General features: G+C 53.0%; 6 protein-coding genes across 6 annotated transcripts; 3 read left to right on the top strand and 3 right to left on the bottom strand.

The window, feature by feature from the left end:
• Positions 1-65: 65 nt before the first annotated feature.
• PPS1 (tyrosine/serine/threonine protein phosphatase pps1) lies at positions 66-3,626 on the bottom strand. The gene is made up of 2 exons (XM_062880847.1): positions 1,237-3,626; positions 66-1,173 (listed from the first exon to the last, which is right to left on the bottom strand). The coding sequence occupies exons 1-2, from the start codon at positions 3,044-3,046 to the stop codon at positions 881-883; spliced, it is 2,103 nt and encodes a 700-aa protein (XP_062729074.1). The 5' UTR covers positions 3,047-3,626; the 3' UTR covers positions 66-880.
• A 616-nt stretch (positions 3,627-4,242) lies between these two features.
• On the top strand, positions 4,243-7,407 carry QC761_603950 (uncharacterized protein). The gene is made up of 3 exons (XM_062880846.1): positions 4,243-5,337; positions 5,435-6,013; positions 6,068-7,407. The coding sequence occupies exons 1-3, from the start codon at positions 5,245-5,247 to the stop codon at positions 7,058-7,060; spliced, it is 1,665 nt and encodes a 554-aa protein (XP_062729073.1). The 5' UTR covers positions 4,243-5,244; the 3' UTR covers positions 7,061-7,407.
• QC761_603940 (uncharacterized protein) lies at positions 7,398-11,149 on the bottom strand (the record flags this gene model as incomplete). Its single annotated transcript, XM_062880845.1, has 3 exons — positions 7,398-8,064; positions 8,129-10,885; positions 10,946-11,149. The coding sequence occupies 3 exons, from the start codon at positions 11,147-11,149 to the stop codon at positions 7,960-7,962; spliced, it is 3,066 nt and encodes a 1,021-aa protein (XP_062729072.1). The 3' UTR covers positions 7,398-7,959.
• Positions 11,150-11,935: 786 nt separating this feature from the next.
• Positions 11,936-13,113, bottom strand: QC761_603930 (uncharacterized protein; the record flags this gene model as incomplete). Its single annotated transcript, XM_062880844.1, has 2 exons — positions 12,572-13,113; positions 11,936-12,511 (listed from the first exon to the last, which is right to left on the bottom strand). The coding sequence occupies exons 1-2, from the start codon at positions 12,824-12,826 to the stop codon at positions 11,936-11,938; spliced, it is 831 nt and encodes a 276-aa protein (XP_062729071.1). The 5' UTR covers positions 12,827-13,113.
• RER2 (cis-prenyltransferase) lies at positions 13,046-14,519 on the top strand (the record flags this gene model as incomplete). Its single annotated transcript, XM_062880843.1, has 2 exons — positions 13,046-13,891; positions 13,946-14,519. Exons 1-2 carry the CDS (start codon positions 13,410-13,412, stop codon positions 14,517-14,519), a joined length of 1,056 nt encoding a protein of 351 aa, XP_062729070.1. The 5' UTR covers positions 13,046-13,409.
• A 478-nt stretch (positions 14,520-14,997) lies between these two features.
• QC761_603910 (uncharacterized protein) lies at positions 14,998-17,899 on the top strand (the record flags this gene model as incomplete). The annotated part of the gene is made up of 3 exons (XM_062880842.1): positions 14,998-16,148; positions 16,215-17,290; positions 17,349-17,899. The coding sequence occupies 3 exons, from the start codon at positions 14,998-15,000 to the stop codon at positions 17,393-17,395; spliced, it is 2,274 nt and encodes a 757-aa protein (XP_062729069.1). The 3' UTR covers positions 17,396-17,899.
• Between the last annotated feature and the right edge of the window lie 553 nt (positions 17,900-18,452).

Genomic DNA, 18,452 nt, shown 5'->3' with positions numbered 1-18,452 from the left:
TCAGCGACGGCCAACAGGAGGGATAGAGAGAGGCCTAAGAGGCATCATTCAACCGGGCAAGATTTGCCCTCTTGACCAGTGGAGGGTGTTGCCACAGGATGAAGGCAAGATATTAAAGTCTGAGCTGAATAAACATTGATAAGCAGAATAAATATGTCATCTGGAAACAACACGTCTGCCCGAGGCCAGATTTCATGTCGGGTACCCTATTCAATCCTACATGGTCCAAAGCAAATCATTTCCAATTTGCAAACTCAAACGCTCTGCTTTCTTGCCTGTTGCCCAAACGAGATTGCAATATTCATAACAAAAGGCTGCAGAACTAGAAAAAAAAAGCCGTCATCGTGTGTTGCTGTTGCCGTTGTCGTGTTGCATCCAGTCGTCATGAGAGAACCCAAAAAGTAAAGATAACTTGCACAAGAATGGCAAAAAATAACCGACGTCGAGTCCACCCGTCCGTGAACTAACGTTGCCTGTGAGCAAAGCCTCTGAGAAAAGCCTCAGTCCATACCAGAAACGCTCCGAAATCAACCAAGGCACCGAAAGAAATATAGCACAATAGATCGTGTCCAGCCGAACCCAAAGACAGAACCCGAGACATAATCCAACAACGTACCCAGAAACACCTACACCCAAACTTAATCGACACATTTGCACAATTCAAGAGGTTGTCCCCAGCCTCGACTTCCAAACCAAAAAAAACCCAGGGTATCGTCTCCTCCTCCGGTGATCACCTTTTCCCCCATTTTTGGGGGGGTTTACTTTTCCCTCTCTCCAATTTTAAGTTCAAATATCCAAACCGTTCCCATCATATGGATTCACCACCACTCCCGCAAACCAGGCGGGAGAATTGTGCTCGGGTGTTCCTTCTTGTGTTTTTCTACCGAGCATAAGGTCGATTCATCAAGGCAATCTCTCTCGCAATCTCGGGCCACTCCAGCTCCCTCTTGAAGCCCTCCCCTTGGTTCTGCTCCTCCCACTTGAGCAGCTCGTAGCCGAACCGCAGGTGAGGCTGGATGATGACGTTGAGCCTCCTCGCCCTGACGAAGCAGTACGCCCGAGGGAAGCTCATCCGGAGGGATCTCATAACCTCCGCGATGCAGATTGTTGCCGAGCGGGAGACGCCCACGCGGCAGTGGACGAGCGTAGCGGTGCCGTTTCGGCGTCCTCGTTCTGTGGCGGGGTTGGTTAGTTTGATTTTTGGCGATGGAAAAAAACAACCAAATGGGAACTTACCAATAAACTCTAGACACCGTTCAAACTCGTCTGTTAGGGGGTCTATTCCGTTGTCTTGCACCCCTTGAACCACACACGTGTTCTCCTCCCCCCATTGCTCGAGCTCACCGTCACGCCACATGGCCAGCTCACCGACTGAGAGGATCTGACCGATGCCGAGGGACTTGAGCAAGTCCGGGTTGTTAGCGTGGCCGAGGTTTCCTAGGTACATGTAATCTAGGATCCTGGAGGGAAAGGAGCCGTCGAACCCAGCGAACCACTTTGGTTCGTTGCGAATGAGACTCGTGATATCACTCAAGGTACGGTTCTGGAGGGTAAACAGGGGGGATTCCTGCAACAGGCGGCGAGCGATGGCGGTGAGGAGGGCTACGTCAGAGGGGTAGGCGAAGAAGTTGCGCTGCTGGGTTGTGTGAAGGGCTAGCCAGGCTTCCGGGATCGGAAGGAAGGTGGCAAAGGAATAATACGCGAGCCCGAGCATGGTTGACTCGGTGTACCCGTCTGCGCAGTGAATCAGGATTCTCCTGGGCTTGTTGGGTGTGGATGGGGCAGAGGTGAGCATGTCGATATCACCATCGGAATCTTCATGATCGAACTTGGAACTGGCTGAGAAGGCAGAAGGGAGGGTGCCGTGGGCAAGATGCCAGATCCATTTGCACGTATCGAGGATGCCGTCTGCTTCGGCGTGCGACCAGGTGGGAGCTAGTATACTGCCCGAAGATGGAAACTCCAGGAAGGTCTGGGTGGCTTCCGAAAGATGTTGGTCCGGTTCATTGGTACCCTCGGCGATGGTTTGCAAGGCTCCGGGATTGAGACGACCCAGATCGTTGCACTCGATCAGAACGTCATAACAGAGCTCCTCGTCAGACCCCTGATCTGGGGTTGGGCCCAGCCAGACGTTGTGTGATATCTCAGACGCACGGGTCATCTCATACATCTCCCTCCGTTCTTGATGGAAGAAGTCGAGAACTTGACCCGTGAGCTGGCCGGACGAGTTGACGGCCACAATCTCGGGATATAGTTCCTCAAACTCGCCAAAGGGGCTGACACAGACAAATGTGTTGTAATGGGGAATAGGATTCCGATGGGCTTCTTGTTTCTCACGCCATCGTTGCTGTGCACCAGCTATATCGAATCCTAACTTGCGAACAGAGAGCTCATCATCGCCATAGACGATGATATCAGAGGTCATGGCTGCCTTGGCAGCTTGAATCTGAAAGTTGCGTACAGAGAAGCCCTCCCGGGGATCTGCCTCAAGAAACTCGGCCGTGGCATTTCCGAGCTGAAGAAACTCGTGAGGCGCGATAGCCCCCTTGAGACGGGAGACGTTGAGATCGCCATCGGCTTTGACGATGGTGATGCCACGCAGACAAACAGGCGTCTTCCTCAGAGAACGCTTGCGGGCGATGAAGAAAGCAAGCTGGATCTGATTGTTGGGATGAAGCCCGTGTAACCAAGGGAAGACCTGTGAGGGGTCGGGCAGCGGTTGACGAGCCAGATAATCCAGAGCCGCTGCCACTCCGGCAGCATCGATCTTGTAGAGGCATGAACGACCCGAGTCGAGCCGCACATAATCTGTGGGTGGGAATAAGAGGGACTGGTGGAGCGCATCGGCTTCCTTACCGGGGGACGGTGGTGGGGTTGTGGGCTCCTGTTGCGGGACGGGGCCGGGGGGACACACGGGGATGTGCTTGTTCGGCACGGGGGCCGGGCATTGTGATGTATCGAGCGTGATGGTCGATGTTAAAGAGCCTATGCTGGATGAGTTGCGGTGGGGTGCAATCGGCCGAGAAAGGGCAATTGTCGCCATCATAGCTCTGGCTCTTTTCTGTCCTTGAGGGACACGAGACCGTCTTGAAGCCGTCTTGAGCTTCTCAACAAACGAATCGGGGAATTTGGGTTGGCTGGCACAAACACCCACAGCAGCGATAGGCTAATCAGATGAATGCAAGACGTCCTGTTGAAGTTGACGCCCCAATGCTCGCGGTGGAAGCAGATTCAAATGAAGGATGGAGATGGCAAAGACGAGGGGGGGTGGAGGGGAAGAGCAGCCTTATCGGTGATCCCTGTTTTAAAAGGGCAATGGAATTGTGTCGTCTGCCAATGAATCACAGTCTCGCTGCAGGTGCTGAGCGGCAGATAAGACACCCGTGGGACGGCAATGGCGTCAGTTGGCAACCCAGGAATGGCGACTGGCTGCGGGTAATGATAAAGCGCAGTAGGTAGGTAGTAGATAGTAGGAACTAGGTCACTGGGGAAATTGGGGACGAAGAAAAGCTCTAGACCAGCTTTAAGATGATCGGCCGGCGAAGAAAAAGAAAGCAGGAGGAGAGGGGGAGCGACACGGGCGTCGATGTGGTTGAGGGGTTACAGACAGAATGACGGGGCGGGATGGGATGGAGGATGCTAGGACAGCGTTTGCTCTTCCGTGGGACAACTTTAACACTGGTTGCACAATGTACTCTATCCACCACTTGCTCGGCCTTTGCTACGGGGCTCAATTGACGTCTGTTTGATCGAGATGATCTTGAAGATCGGCCTCCCCAGGTCTCCCCGTTGCTAAATACACTAACCAGATAAGAGCCTGTCAAGAAAGAACAGGCCTCGCCCAAAGCCATGAGCTCGGCCGGGGCTAACAAGCTGAGGTCCCTTCCTGTCGGAACGGCTCACTGCCCATGAAAATGCTCTTGGCGACAGGCGGGAATCCAACGGTGGAACGACATTATCTCAAAAGGTTGACTGTCTCGAAACACCCAGCAGCACCCAGCACGAGGGGACGAGATCCACAGCATCTGTCGATTTTGCGGAGAAGCAACCCCCCATCCATGAGAGAGAGGCGGGGACATCTGCCAGAAGGCGGGGCAGATGTTAAGATAATCTAGAATTTGATTGGTTGCTGCATGACGGTATTCGGCCAGACAGACCCCACTCCCCGCCCTCGAGTGCAGCAAGGGTCTAACCAATTGCTGCCACGACGGCCCCACCCACTATGAGATGTCCACTATGCAACGCGCCTGTGGTGCGGCATCTACCGGCGATTTTTGTATTTCAAGTGACCACTTAAACATACAGGCAACCCTTCAGCGAATGCAGCCGACCATCACGACACACGTTAGCGTTAGAAATCAACCAATTTCAGCTACAGCTGCCAATCCTTCTGCATGCTCAAGCGCTAGGTGACAACCTACCTACCTAGACGAGGCCACCCACAGGCATCATACTCCGTAGCCTGAGCCTAAAAACCGGGAACTGTCCCTTACTGCGTAGGGGATTTATTATCGTCATGAACTGCACAGCCATCGAGGGCCTTTCAGTGCAGTCTGATGCTCAGTGTTGGAACCCAAATCATGTTCCAGGCCGGGGGTACTGACCAGCGGCCCCCCGGTCAGGGCGGTTGATCCGTCGACACATTTCCGGGTTATGACGCCGTTACAGCCAGTCAGCTGCCCGTTCTACCAGCCCGCAAGGCACTTCATACTCCCCCGGCCACGCCGCTAGAGCGTTCATTGCCAGTCACACAGGTGATTAGCTGAGTTGAGAGTTCGTCATGGATATCAGGTTTCAGCAGTCGTAGACCAGATGAGAATACATCGGATGGACCATCCCAACTCCCAGCTCGACACACTGCGAGTAAGGGATGGTTTTGAGGCGGTTTCTAAACTTATAAGAAACATTGGATACCTATGCAGCAAAATGCAGCCATTGACTTTTGACAGGTGCGCTTACCAGAGCTGGCGGGAGCCATGGATGCTGTCTGCGGAATCTGAAGCAATGCCCCGCATCACGCAGACCGCTGCGGGGCAAAATTTTGCTGGCGACTTTTTGCCCCTCTTTCCGATGCTCGGCGTTCGAGCCAAAGTGTCTCTATTGACTGCTGTGACTCGACCCTTTCTTTCCAACTGCTTGTTGTATACAGTTGACTTGTAGCTGTGTGTGTGTCCTGCCCACTACCCGGCAACCAACCGTCATCTTCGTCATTTCTAAAAGCGCCCCCCCTATCGCCGTCCCAGCATGTCCAACGGTGTCGTTGCCAATGGCGCTTCTGCCGACCAGACTCACACTGCGTCGCAGCGCTACCTGAGCACCCGTGGTGAAGACAGCGGCGTATGTCTCCCATTGCTCTTGTTTTTTTTGTTGTGGCAGAATCAAGAATTCACGTTAGCTCTCCCGTGTCAGACGCTGACCATGTCGTCCCCCTCAGTTCTCCTTTGAAGAGGTCGTCCTCAAGGGCCTTGCCTCCGACGGTGGTCTATACATTCCCGAAGCCATTCCCTCCGCCGAGAACTGGGAATCCTGGAAGGATCTTTCCTTTACCGACCTCGCCTTCAACATCATCTCCCTTTTCGTCTCCCCCTCCGAAATCCCCTCGGAGGACCTCAAGGATATTATCAACAGGAGTTACGCAACCTTTCGTGCCGACGAAGTCACACCACTGGTGAACCTCCAAGGTGATGTTCATCTTCTCGAGCTTTTCCACGGCCCAACCTTTGCTTTCAAGGATGTGGCCCTCCAGTTCCTCGGAAACCTCTTCGAGTATTTCTTGGTGCGCAGAAACGAGGGAAAGACCGGCCGTGACAGATACCACTTGACCGTGGTGGGTGCCACGAGCGGTGATACTGGCTCGGCTGCCATTTACGGTCTCAGGGGGAAGAAGGACGTCTCGGTTTTCATGCTCCACCCCAAGGGGCGCGTGAGCCCCGTCCAGGAGCAGCAGATGACCACGGTGCTGGACGCCAATGTTCATAATCTGGCTGTCACTGGCAACTTTGACAACTGCCAGGTGAGCTGTGATGTGTTCCCGTCTATAGTTCAAATACTTACAGACTGAAAACAGGACATCGTCAAGGCTCTTTTTGCCGACCCTGAGATCAACTCGACCCACAAGCTCGGCGCCGTCAACAGCATCAACTGGGCTCGTATTCTCGCCCAAACTGTCTACTACTTTCACGCCTATTTCTCCCTCCTCCGCCAGCAACCATCTACCTTCAAGCTCGGCGACAAGGTCCGCTTCGCTGTTCCTTCCGGAAACTTTGGCGACATTCTCGCTGGTTACTTCGCCCTTCGTATGGGTCTCCCCGTCGACAAGCTCGTTATTGCCACCAACGAGAACGATATTCTCGACCGCTTTTTCAAGACTGGTCGTTACGAGAAGAAGCCCACCTACGGCTCCAAGGCCGAAGGCGGTCTTGAGCAGGACGGTGTCAAGGCCCACGAGGATGGCGTGAAGGAAACTCTTTCTCCCGCCATGGATATCCTGGTGTCTTCCAACTTTGAGCGCCTGCTATGGTTCTTGGCGTATCAGTTTGCCTCCAGCGCTGGGATGGACGATGAGTGGAACAAGAAGCAGGCTGGTCAGGAAGTTTCTTCCTGGCTGTCTGACCTCAAGAACAAGGGTGGTTTCGGGCCGGTATACAAGGACGTTCTTGAAGCTGCGCGCAAGAACTTTGAGAGTGAAAGGGTCAGCGACCCGGAGACACTCGACACCATCAAGGCCCTCTACAAGGAAGTTGGCTATGTTCTTGACCCCCACACGGCAGTCGGCGTGGAGGCTGCGAGAAGGACACAAAAGCGCGCTCTTGCGGAAGAAGGTGCCGCAAAGCACATCATCTCTCTCTCAACAGCCCATCCGGCCAAGTTTGCCGGCGCGGTTGAGCTGGCGCTCAAGGAGGAGCCAGAGTTTAACTTCCAGGAGAATGTCCTCCCACCTGAATTCGTTGGGCTGGACAAGAAGGAGAAGAGAGTCAGTGATGTGGCGAACGATTGGAAGGCTGTACGAGATGTCGTCAGGCAACAAGTGGAGGAGGAGTTCAAGGCCCTGGGTTACTAAGATGTGGATTTTGTATGTGGTTTGAATGAGTGGAATTCAAGGGGAGCTTTTTGGTTTTTCTTCTTGTGTATATGACGAGGGCAGTCACAGATCAGGGGGTGATTGTCTGGCTTTATTCCCCGTGTCTGGTTCAGATGTTCAGGACGAACGTTGAGCATAGCAGATTTGAAAGCATGCATGGCGAGTGGGTAGAATTATGGGATCAAAATTACATATAGATTCTGATACGAGATCCTAATATGAAAGATCAAGGGGACTGCAAAGTGATGAAGAATGATTAATGACTGCGGAGACCAGACACTAAAAGATTCATCACGTCTGCAGCAAAGGGTAAAGACATCACTGAAAGTAGTACCCTTCCGTCCATCTTTATTCCCTAAATTGAAACTGATAACTTTGCTCGCCTTGACGAAATGGTATAATGTTAGCCCTTCCCCTTTGATTTCTACATACAGCTGCTTCCAAACATCAAGCATAATCCAAGAATAAAAAAGCAAGCATAGCCAATTGTACAGCCTGGTGCCCAGTGTCTGTCTCTTTCTCGCCCTTTCTTCATACCCAGAATCGATAATGCTCCTCAAATCCCGCCACCAACAAGAAGATTAATACAACTAGTTTTATACAAGAACCCCTGATTGTGTAATTTCCAACATCGATCCCCTCCATTTATATCATGTAGGCTGCCCACCCTGTCATCCAGTAGTAGCCTAGCCAAAATTGATTTCCCTTGTTTTTTTATTGTGTTTTCCCCCAAGATAGAAGGTTTTCCATTCCATCTATTTCTCAGTCAAGTCGGTCACAAACTCGCTCACGTCGTCCACCACATCCGTCACAAACTCGCCCACGGACTCGGCCGCGGACTTCATCACGCCTTTGCCAACCAACTCGACTGCTGGTTGTCACCTGGGACTGAGAAGCCCCCCGCGACTCCCGACGCTGGCGGTGGTGCCCCGTTTTAGTGCCCTGAGCTCGTCCTCGAGTTTGCGACGTCTAAATTGCTCCTCCTGTTTTTGTTGGTTAGTATTGGATTTCTCAACTGAAGTAAGGGAAAAGGGGATGAAAGCATACCCGTAACTCTTCCTGGAACTTCCTCCTCTCCTCCTTCATAGTAGCCCGGAACTGCTCACTCAACATGGTAGCCCCGGCTCTTCCAGCTCCGGCACCCGCTCCGGTACCTGGCACAGGCGAGTTGGGTGGCCTCAACCGCTCCTTATCCAACTCCTCCTTTACCTTGTCCAGCCTATCCCTCAACACCTTGACCTCTTGCTCCAACCTCGCCTTCACAGCCACAGCATCGTCCAACTGGCTCTCCAAATCCAGCTTCTCCTTTTCAGAATTGATGCTCTCTTTGGTGATGTCCTCCAGATCACGCAAGGCAGCTTCCAACTCAGACCGCAGCTTGACCACCTGGGCGTTGAGCTCAGCTGTCTCGGCAGTGTTGGAAAACTTGGCCGCCTCCGCCGCCCGCTGCTTACGCGAACCGTAGGCACCGTCGAGCTCGGCCTTGGCAATGGTCATCTCCGTCTTAAGTTCAATCACCATCATGTTCATCGCCTCGAGCTCCTCGTCCTTCTGCTTCAGGTCGGCCTGCAGCTTCTCAACCTCTTTGCCCGCGTTGGCAGAGGCTTCGCTTGCGGCAGCCAGTTCGGACTTGAGAGCAGCCACCTCACCCTCCGCAGCAACACGGGACTCGTTGGCTTGGATAAGCTGGTTCTGAACAGACGACATATTGGACTCCACGGTGGCGAGACGTGCCTGAATGGCACTGTACTCTGATTCGAGAGCAGACACCTGGGCGTTACGCTCCTTGAGCTGTTCCTGAACAACCTTGACCGAGGAGGCAGAGGCCGTTTCGTTGGCGGCGCTGGCTTTCTGCATGGAGTCGAGGTCGACAAGGACCTTTTGGAGCTTTTCTTGGGCTTCTTGGGCGGCACGCTCGCTATCATCGAGGAGCATGTGGGTCTTCTCCAACTCCTCCTTCTTGGCTTGAAGCTCCTGGTCTTTTTCAGATTCGCTGCGGTTGTTGAGCTCACGCTGTTGCTTGATCTGCCGTTGAAGGATGTACTTTTGCTCTCGGAGACCAGTCGCTTGCGCATAGAGCCATTGAACCTTGGCAGAGAATGCCGGCAGGGAGTACGGTTCGTTCGTGTCACCTTCAAACTCGTTGCTTGACAAATCCTCGTCATCGTCTGGGGTGCCTTGGCCCAGGGCACGGGCTTGTCTGCGTGCTGCCTTTTGCTGAGCAATCTCGGCATAACCAGTCTGGATGATCTCCCACAGACCCATGAGCACAGCATCGACTTGCTCGAGATTACGCTTGCTAGTCGAGCCGGCCATCGAGGCCTCAACAACTCTCCCAATCTCAGAACTGACCTTGTCGACCGAGTCCTCCAAGTAGTTGAGCTGGACATTGAGATCTCCCTCGGGCGGTGGTGCCTGGTCAACATTGGTCTGCTGGAGAATGAACAAGACTTGGCGGTTCAAATTCTGCAGACGGACCTCAGTTTGCCCAAACGAGGATTCGACCTTGGAAAGAGTTGTTGCCAACGCGGCGGCCTCGGAGGATGCTGCGGCCGCTTCAGCTGCCACCTTGTCGGTTTTGGTCAAGTTAGCAGCCTGTTGCTGCTGCTCAGTGATCGCCGTGTTGAGACCATTTTCCAGATAGTCGAGCTGCGCCTCGAGGTTATCAGCGTCCGGACGACCAAATTCTTCATTCTTGGCCGGGTTGAATGCGACGATCAGATCACGGAGCTTGTCGTTCAAGTCCTCGAGCCTAGATTCCGTCATCGAGATGGCTCTCTGTTGCTCCGAAGTTTGCGCCTGCAACGCGTCCATTTGGGCCCCCATCTGCTGCTCAATCGCTTTCATTCGTGAATCAGCCTCTTGCAGCCTCGACCCGCTCTCGTCCTTGGAGCGCATTGTTTCGTCCTTCATGCGAGAGTTCTCTTCCATGACCCTGGCATGTTCCTCCCTGAGTTGCTCCTCCATCTCCTCCAGTCTTGTCTTTTCCGCCTCGGCGCGGGCATAATCTTGGCTCAGCTGCTCCTCGGATCGTTTGAGCTGCGCATTCTCCTCTTTCATGCGCGCAATCTCCTCTTTGTAGCGCTCCACCTCCTCACGTAGTTCCCGCAGCTGGGCATTTTGCTCGCGGATAGGGGACTTGATAGGAATCTCCAGTATGTTCTTACGCGCACGGGTGGCTGGCGGCCCATCCGTTTCGAGCGACAGGTACAAGTCCTCATCTTTGTTGTTGAAATCGAGCTGCTCGTTGGGGATCTCCATGCTGTTTCTCGTGTTGGTGTAGGTATAGAGACTCTCGGGGCTTCCTGGCATGCCGTTCATCGGCTGACCAAGCAGCTGCGGCTGTCCGGACTTCTTCGAGGACGCCCTATGGGTTAGCTGCAGGACGCCGGCAGTGTGTTGGAGCAGACGCCGCTGAGGCTCCATCAAGCCTTTTTCTAGGTGAAACAGCTCTGAAGCCAGTTCCTCACAACGGCGTTCACTGGTGGCCTTTTCCATCTCTGCTTCTTTGGCCGAGTCACTCATACGGTTACCCAACAGACTCTTTCTTTTGCCGCCAGGCGAGTAGAGTTTGGCCATTGAAACTGCTGCATCGCGGTATTTGGACTGTATAGCCAGGTTCGCCCTCGCATGTTCGACGCGCATTCCCAGTGACTGAATCTGTTTCTTGAGGCCGTCAACTTCCTCTTGCGAGAGGATTTCATAGCTTTTACTGTCCGATAACGCCGTTTCGGTCAAGAGATGCACCTGAATCGAGTCATTAAGATCAACGAGAGGCGATGTTTGCGGTTGGTTTGTGTTTAGCTGTATGTAATCCATAATTAGCCAACAATGTTCACGCCTGAAAAGGGGAGGAGGTCATACTGGGCTAATTCTCGCCTTGTCACCCTCTACTCCCCCGAGAATCTCATTCCTGTAGCCGTCGACTAGTGCCTTTGCCGTCGGTGCGACGTCTGACAACGATGGTGGTTGTACGGCAGGTGCAGGCATGCGTCCGTAGCCATCTTCCCCTCTTCCTCCTACTCCTCCGCCACCAGACCCGCCTCTCCTAGTTTCGGCGCCGTTCATTATGTGCGTTTGTGTAAACTTGTATTAAGATCGTCGTGTTCGTAGTCGTGGGTAATTCAAAGGCTAATCGTTCCAAAAAGAGACATTATACAAAACAAATCCAAGTCCTCCGCTCGTTTACCACTGTGGCCCGGGGATCATGGAGTTTGCGACTGCGAACGAGGAGCAGGAGGTAGTGGCTGAGGATCGTCAGGGGAATCGCGTCGAGAGTGAAATGCGAGGAATCGTATTTTCAAAAGGAGAGCGAGGCAGTATCCAGAAAAGAAGGATTACCAATGCAACGAAATGACGCGAAGTGGAGCTTTTCGAGTGTCCTTAAGTTAACGTGGTAGGTAAGGAAATTCCAGATTGTCTGTGACTTTCTATGAGGACCGGGGAGGTGGTGATGGTGATGAGGATTCCAGGTTCCAAAAAAAAAAAAAAATCAAAAAAAAAACCGGCAAACACAGGCGGTAAGCCTGGCGGCGGTGGCTGAGATGTTTCCTTCACAAAAGAGCAGCTGTATCAGAGGAAAGTCGTGACGACGGGATGCAACTCAGGATGCGAAAGGGGAAGGGAGATGTTGGCCGGTGCTGCAGGCGCAACTCGTCAATCCAGAGGACTGGGAGGCCCAATATCTGGCCAATCAGCCGCCTTCGTGCCTGGCCCGCCGTTCTTGCCAGATGCTTGGCACCCCACGGCACCTCTTGCAGGGATTCCCGACATGTGTCGCTGTGGATGGAAATGCACATGTAAGTGGTTGCGCCAGGAAAGCAATGTTTAATTCTTCTCGTACACGACTAGATTTTAAAATGCACCGCGGACTTCGTCGATGAGCTGCTGGCCCATCGTCCTCCGTCTGTTGTTGCCTTCAGTTGGGCCAGCTTGTTGTTGCTGGATACCAGAAGCTGTGCCAGTTGAGGCCCCTTCACTTTCCAGCCGCCTTCTCATATTCTCAAACTCAGCATTGGTCTTCTGACCTCTCATACCAACAACCCAACCAGGAACCCGCCAGCGAGTCAAAACCCCAGGTAGGGCCTCATTGCGCCAGGCGTATCCAACGAGCCAGCCCACCACGGCACCAAGAAGGGAGCCCGGGAACTGGGACATGGCCAGCTGCCCTGCCATCATGTATCTGGTTGACTTGTCTGAGAAGGTCAGCGTTGCCGAGTCCTGGCCAGTTGGTGGCCCCGTAGCCAGTGCCACCTTGTACTTGTACATGTGTGGGATCATGGCATGGTATTGAGCCAGAATCGCAAATATGATCGGTGTTGGACCGGCAGGTAGGAAATCTAGCACGCCAAAACTCAGTGGCCTGAGGAATGCCGTCAGTATAAGCGGTGGCACCATCGAGGTGAAGAGTGCGGTGACGAGGATGAATGACTAGATACCAAGCATGTCAGCGCCATTTCTGCAGTGTCCCGGCCCAGAAAGAGCACTCACGGCATATTTTCTTGAGCCCCACCGCTGCTCAATAGTTCTCATATTGTATAGAGCCATTGCCCCAAACAGGACCTCGGATGAGTTGAGATAGCATAGCTGGTACGCCAGGACCCGCCATAACTGGTGATATCGTAGAATATGGGTGCCGATGGAGATATAGAAATAGTGTTTTATGTCGAAAAGGCTGGCTGCTATCGATGCGCCAACCAATCCCACCACCAATGTGCGCGTTACCGGCGCGTTTGTGAATGACATTGCGCGTTCGCTCTCTTAGAGGCGCCACCTGGACATTTTTTTGGAATGCGGACGGATTGGGACGTAGGTGGGGTGACAGTCAGGCCAAGCCAGACAGTCCGGCGGTCGCTGTTAAAGCCAACTGAGGTGTCGCGTATCCCAGGGTGATCTTAAAGCAGGCTGTGAATTCGTCGCCGGAATAGACCTCAAGGAGGATGGTGTCGTAGAAGGTGGTTTGGTGGTGGAAGTTGCGGGCAGTTGCACATTGAGGTCAGGCAGGTTATACTGAAAGCTGGCCCCTGTCGGCCGTTTTGCAGCGTGTTCATTCGAGGACCCACTTTCAGCTGTGAGAGGATGCCGCGCCTTGGGATTCGTAACTTCCAAGAATCTGGGTCCAACGTAACCATACTTTAACCCTTGGGTGGCCTGCCACTCTCACTCATTCTCACTCCCTTCCCCAATCTTGCAACAGGCACTGCGACCATGGCAGCTTACTGACCGACAACTCTTTTCAGAGAATCTACCATCTTTTCACCCCAAATACCGCATCGTTAAAACTCAGCAATCACAATACATATTTTGGACTGCAACGCACCTCGGCATCATGTCTGACCTCTACCTCTCCCGTATCCGTAACTGGTTCCTCAGTTCGCCGCCAGCAGAATGGGCCATCAACCGCCTTAGAGACACTTTGATAGGATCATTGAGCCAAGGACCTATCCCAGGCCATGTCGCTTTCGAAATGGACGGCAACCGAAGATATGCCAGAAGTCACAAGATCGAGACAGTAGAAGGCCATCACCTCGGCTTCGAGGCTCTGGCCCGGGTTCTGGAGATTTGCTACAAGTGTGGTGTCAAGGTGGTCACCGTCTATGCTTTTAGTCTGGAAAACTTCCACCGGCCCAAGTATGAGGTCGACGGCCTGATGCAACTGGCCAAGGTGAAGCTCGAGCAACTCATTCAGCATGGGGAGCTGTTGGACAGATACGGTGCTAGTGTCAAGGTATTGGGGCGTCTTGATCTGATCCCCCCAGATGTTCTCGAAGTGGTGGAAAGAGCGGTCGCTGTTACCAGTCACAACACAACGTAAGCAATGTCACCTCCTACACATGTAAATTGAAATATTAATACATGCCACAGATGTGTTCTCAACATTTGCTTCCCCTACACTTCGCGGGAAGAAATGACAACAGCCATCAGGACGACTGTAGAAGAATATTCAACCACCCCTCGGCCACACAGCACCCCATTTTCGCAGAGCAGAATTACGCAAAAGATCTTGTCCAAACAGGGTGACAAACCAGAGATTCTGGAGTCTATTGAAGAGACCCCCTCTCAGTCGGACGACCACGACCAGGATGATGCCGTGTCGACGGCTACCACCCTTCGTTCCGATCCATCTACGCAAAAGTCGGAGGGCTCGGAAAACGTAGCCATCTATCCAAACGCGGAGACAATCACGCCCGAGACCATCGATAAGCATCTCTACACTGCCGGGTGCCCCCCGCTTGACATATTCGTGCGAACCAGCGGCGTGGAGAGACTGAGTGACTTCATGCTCTGGCAGTGCCACCAGGACACGCATATTTTCTTCCTCAAGTGCTTCTGGCCTGAATTTGATCTCTGGCACTTCCTGCCTGTGCTGGTAGAATGGCAGCACAGACAAAAGCAAAAGCAACGTGACGAGAAGCCTAGGCGGGTGAAACAGGCTTGATTGTTTTCCTACTATGGCTTTTTGTTTTGCAGTTTTCGGCAGGTCATCCTAAGTTCAGGGAGGGAAAGGGTGAATAGGGCGTAGGGTTCGGTAGATAGAGATACCTCAGCGTATGCGCTTGGTTTAGAAAGTGGCATCGTGTTTTTTATCTTTTTATTTTGTTTTAATTAAGCACTGAAGACATACCCAAACATGCATTGGTTGTTGTTGGTGGTGATTGTGTTGACAAAGTGGTAGTGTGGTTGTAGTATAAGGGTTAGGGTGTCGGCCGGCCCGGTTTTTGGTGTTCTTATCTTATCGGTCGCATGCACCTCTCCAAAGGTGACCAAAATCCAGGGCTCCCGGCCAGGAAACCGTCCCTCCGCTAACCGCTCCCAGCTTCCCTCTGGACCTCTCTTTCAGCGGCCCTACCAATCTTTTTTTCCCAACACTCACTGCCACGATCCCGGAATCTGCAGCAACACCATCGACGGGCGCCATGAAGACGGCCAAACCTCCTGTGTCTGAGAACGGCGGCAGTAGTCGCAGAGCGCAGCCCCTCCGTCAGACGCGCATGGTCAATCGCGGCAACTCCTCGTCGTCGCTCATCGCAAATGCTCCAGCACAGCCCATCGACATTTTCCCCGGCCTCAACCACTTTACCGATGCCATCAGCGCCCTTCCCAAGGAGATAGTCCGTCACTTCACCCTTTTGAAAGAGGTCGACGCCAAAATCTTCAACAACGAGGACAAGCTCTTCGATAACATCCGCCGTGCTCTCGACACCCCGCCTCCGGTCGACCCATTCCCGTCCTCCAATGATGCGCACAATAATCACATTCCCACGTCGGCGCCCATGAGCGCTCAGAACAGCAGCAGCGGAGTGCCACCCTATGCGTCCGCCTCCACGATACCTTCTGCCACTAGCCCTCTCAATCCCGCGAGCGAGGCGCGCCGTCGGATATTCAAAGAAACAAACCTCAAGGTTCAAGAGATGATGGTGGCTTTGGAGGAGAAAAACCACGTTCTTTTGACTGCCAATGATGCCCTCGAAAAGCAAATGAAACGAATTGAATCCGTGTGGCCAAATCTCGAGAGCGAATTCAGCGAGGAGGCCAAATGGGGCAGCGCTAACCATTGGGCCTACGACGATGTTCGAAAAGCACAACAGCAGGCCAAGTCCAATGACAAGGCTGAGCGATCACGCCGGGAAGGGGCTGCTGCTCTGTCAGCTGCTGCCCAACATGTGAACGCTGAGGAGGCGGCGGCTCGGAGCAACGACCGAAAACAAGCAGTCGCCGCCAAGAAGAACGCGAAGGGACAAGCAGGTGAAGGCGATGCGGACAAGACGAGTGAGCCAGCCAAGAAGACACAGGGGCCCAAATCTCGCAAAGCGCCTGCGGAGGCGGCGACTCCTGTCGGCCTCGGTATCACCACGGGCGCGCCGGCTGGCTCTGCTCCGGCCAAAAGACGCAAAGTTGAGACTGCTAAGGCAAACGGGGGAGCTCCTATGGAGCGCGCCATGAGCTCGGTGTTTGGTAATAGCACCGTGAAGCCAAAGACGACCAGCCCCCGAGAGACTCCCGTGCCTGAAAGCGGTCCTAAGAAGCGCAAGGCGCTCCCAACATCGAGTGGGCAGGCAAAGAAAAGGTGCGCTCGCCCATTCGACCTCCGATCCGTGTCTCTTGTTTCCTAGCTGACCCTTGATTGTAGCAGAACGAATAATGCTGCCGCTATGTCCCCGTCCATGGCCTCGTCGCCTGTCATCGCAGCATTCCCTGATACAATGAAAGGCAGCCGAGCCTCACCGATCCCGACAGCCATTGTTCCTCCCAGGCCAGCGTCTTCTCGTGCCCGTCAGAACTCTACACAACTAAATCCCGAAGTTGTGAGGCAAAGAGCTGCTTCGGTAGCGTCCAAGCCAAATGGAAATGCTCGGGATACGCCAAATCTCAGCCAGTTTGGCGAAGGACCCAAAATAGACATGGAAACAAAAGTACAGAAGGAGACACCCATACCTGCTCCTACCCCCAAGTTGGAGCCGCTAAGGACAGAGACCGAGATTCCGCCACCAGTACTGGAACCCCTGCACAACGGCAATAACAGAAAAGAAGCCATCACAAAGGCACCGGTAATAGCAGCGGCCACAGTAGCACCCTCCGAAGAGAAGCCTGAACTAAAGAAAGAAAAGGAGAAGGAAGTGGTAGCTTCGCCCGCCATTCAGCCGACCCCTATAAGTACTGTCAAGACCAAGAGCGGGCGCGCAAGCAAGCCTTCCACCCCGTCTCTAGGCACCTTTGCCGAGGCAACCTCGATAGTCTCTGCAGCCCTAACAGAAAAGCAGACGGCGGCGTCCCGCTCCCGACCATCTAGAAATACCTCGGAAGCAGCGAGCGCAACAGATAAGGACAAGAACAACGGGAGCAGCATATCCGCGAGCACAACGACGACCTCCAAGCGGAGCCATAAGAAGGGTGCTTCCATCTCTGCTGCAGCGGCAGCTCTTGCCCAGGCATCATCCGGTCCCAATTCTGCCAAGGCTTCATCCAACGGCAGCAGTATCACAAGTGAAGACAACATCAAAGGCAGCAGGGGAACTGCTCAACATCAGCAACCTCCGCAGAGTACTCAAGAAGACGATGATGAGGACGAACCAGATGGGGACGAGCCAAGGTACTGCAAGTGCAACGGCGTTAGTTATGGCGAAATGGTGGGCTGTGACGGGGTGGGCTGCCCGAGAGAGTGGTTTCATCTAGAGTGCGTGGGGTTGAAAATTGCACCCAAAGCCAATGGTATGTTTGACTTGCAATTTCTGGACAGGGTTGAATCAAAGCTAACTTGGACGAACAGCAAAATGGTATTGCGACGAATGCAAGGAGCGGTTGAAGAAGAGATAATCTTTTAGCTGATACACCTGAAACTTAAGACGGCGGTAGATATAGTGCGGCGGCAAATGCATTGTATGATATGGTAATTTGGCATGGCGAAAAGAACAAGTGGGAATGTCCAAGTGGGACAGGGGTGGGTTGGTAGGATAACTTGTGGTTTCTTTTCTTTCTACGACGGATATATAAGCGAACCTAATCGCGAGCGGCGTTTGAGGAGTTGACTCACTTCCTATATTATTTTGGAAGATGGGGTTATAGAGCATGAGGATCGAATGCATCGAAGTTCCTGTGAACATAACCATCTTTCGTGTCTTTGTCTCGGGATTTATACAGGAAACTAATCTTTTGCTCAGCATGTGTCTACATACTTTGCTAAGATTCGCTACCTACAGTAAAGGACCAATGTTTAAAGTGAAGCCGTACACCAGAAACATGCTTGGTTACGAACCGGATATTAAACAAACCATGAATCAAGTTACATTGTGAGGAGGAACCAGGCCGTATACCTCCAACCACGCGAGTTTCCGACCTGGCTACTGATGATGTCCATGTCTCAATGCCCGAGCTGTGATAATTACGATCTCTTCAGTGCGACCTACCCCGTTGCCATCTCCAAGCTGGGATCACGATCTACTATCATGGCTCTCACAAGTTATTATTTGTCCGAGTTACCAGAACTTCATAATTCACACTATAATCAATATTATGGCAGAAACTGAAAGTACAAAGTCGTTTAGGGCAGGGCTAGGTGGGAATAGTCCGCTCCCACCAAGATGATCCGGATGTACCGGTAGGATGACAGGTTTGTTGCCTGATTGTTTATTCGGAATAAAGTAGGCTGCTGTTTCGTCTGGTGCGTTGACATTCTGGTCCCCGAGAGCGGTGATAGGGCTCGCTGTTGAGGACTCAGTGTTCAATGGGGTCTGTGGAATTGAGTCTCATCCTATGAAACATCACCCGGCATCGCATATTCAGTGTTAGAATACTCTTGTTTACCGATATCAGCCGAATCATGTTCACCAGGAGCGCCTCTGCCATCAGGCAGTAGCACACGGCTGATAGCGAA

Source organism: Podospora bellae-mahoneyi, chromosome 6 (genome assembly GCF_035222275.1).
Source record: "Podospora bellae-mahoneyi strain CBS 112042 chromosome 6, whole genome shotgun sequence".
Taxonomy (NCBI): domain Eukaryota; kingdom Fungi; phylum Ascomycota; class Sordariomycetes; order Sordariales; family Podosporaceae; genus Podospora; species Podospora bellae-mahoneyi.
Note: the sequence above shows the minus strand (reverse complement) of the source record. Positions and strands in the feature narration are given on the sequence as shown.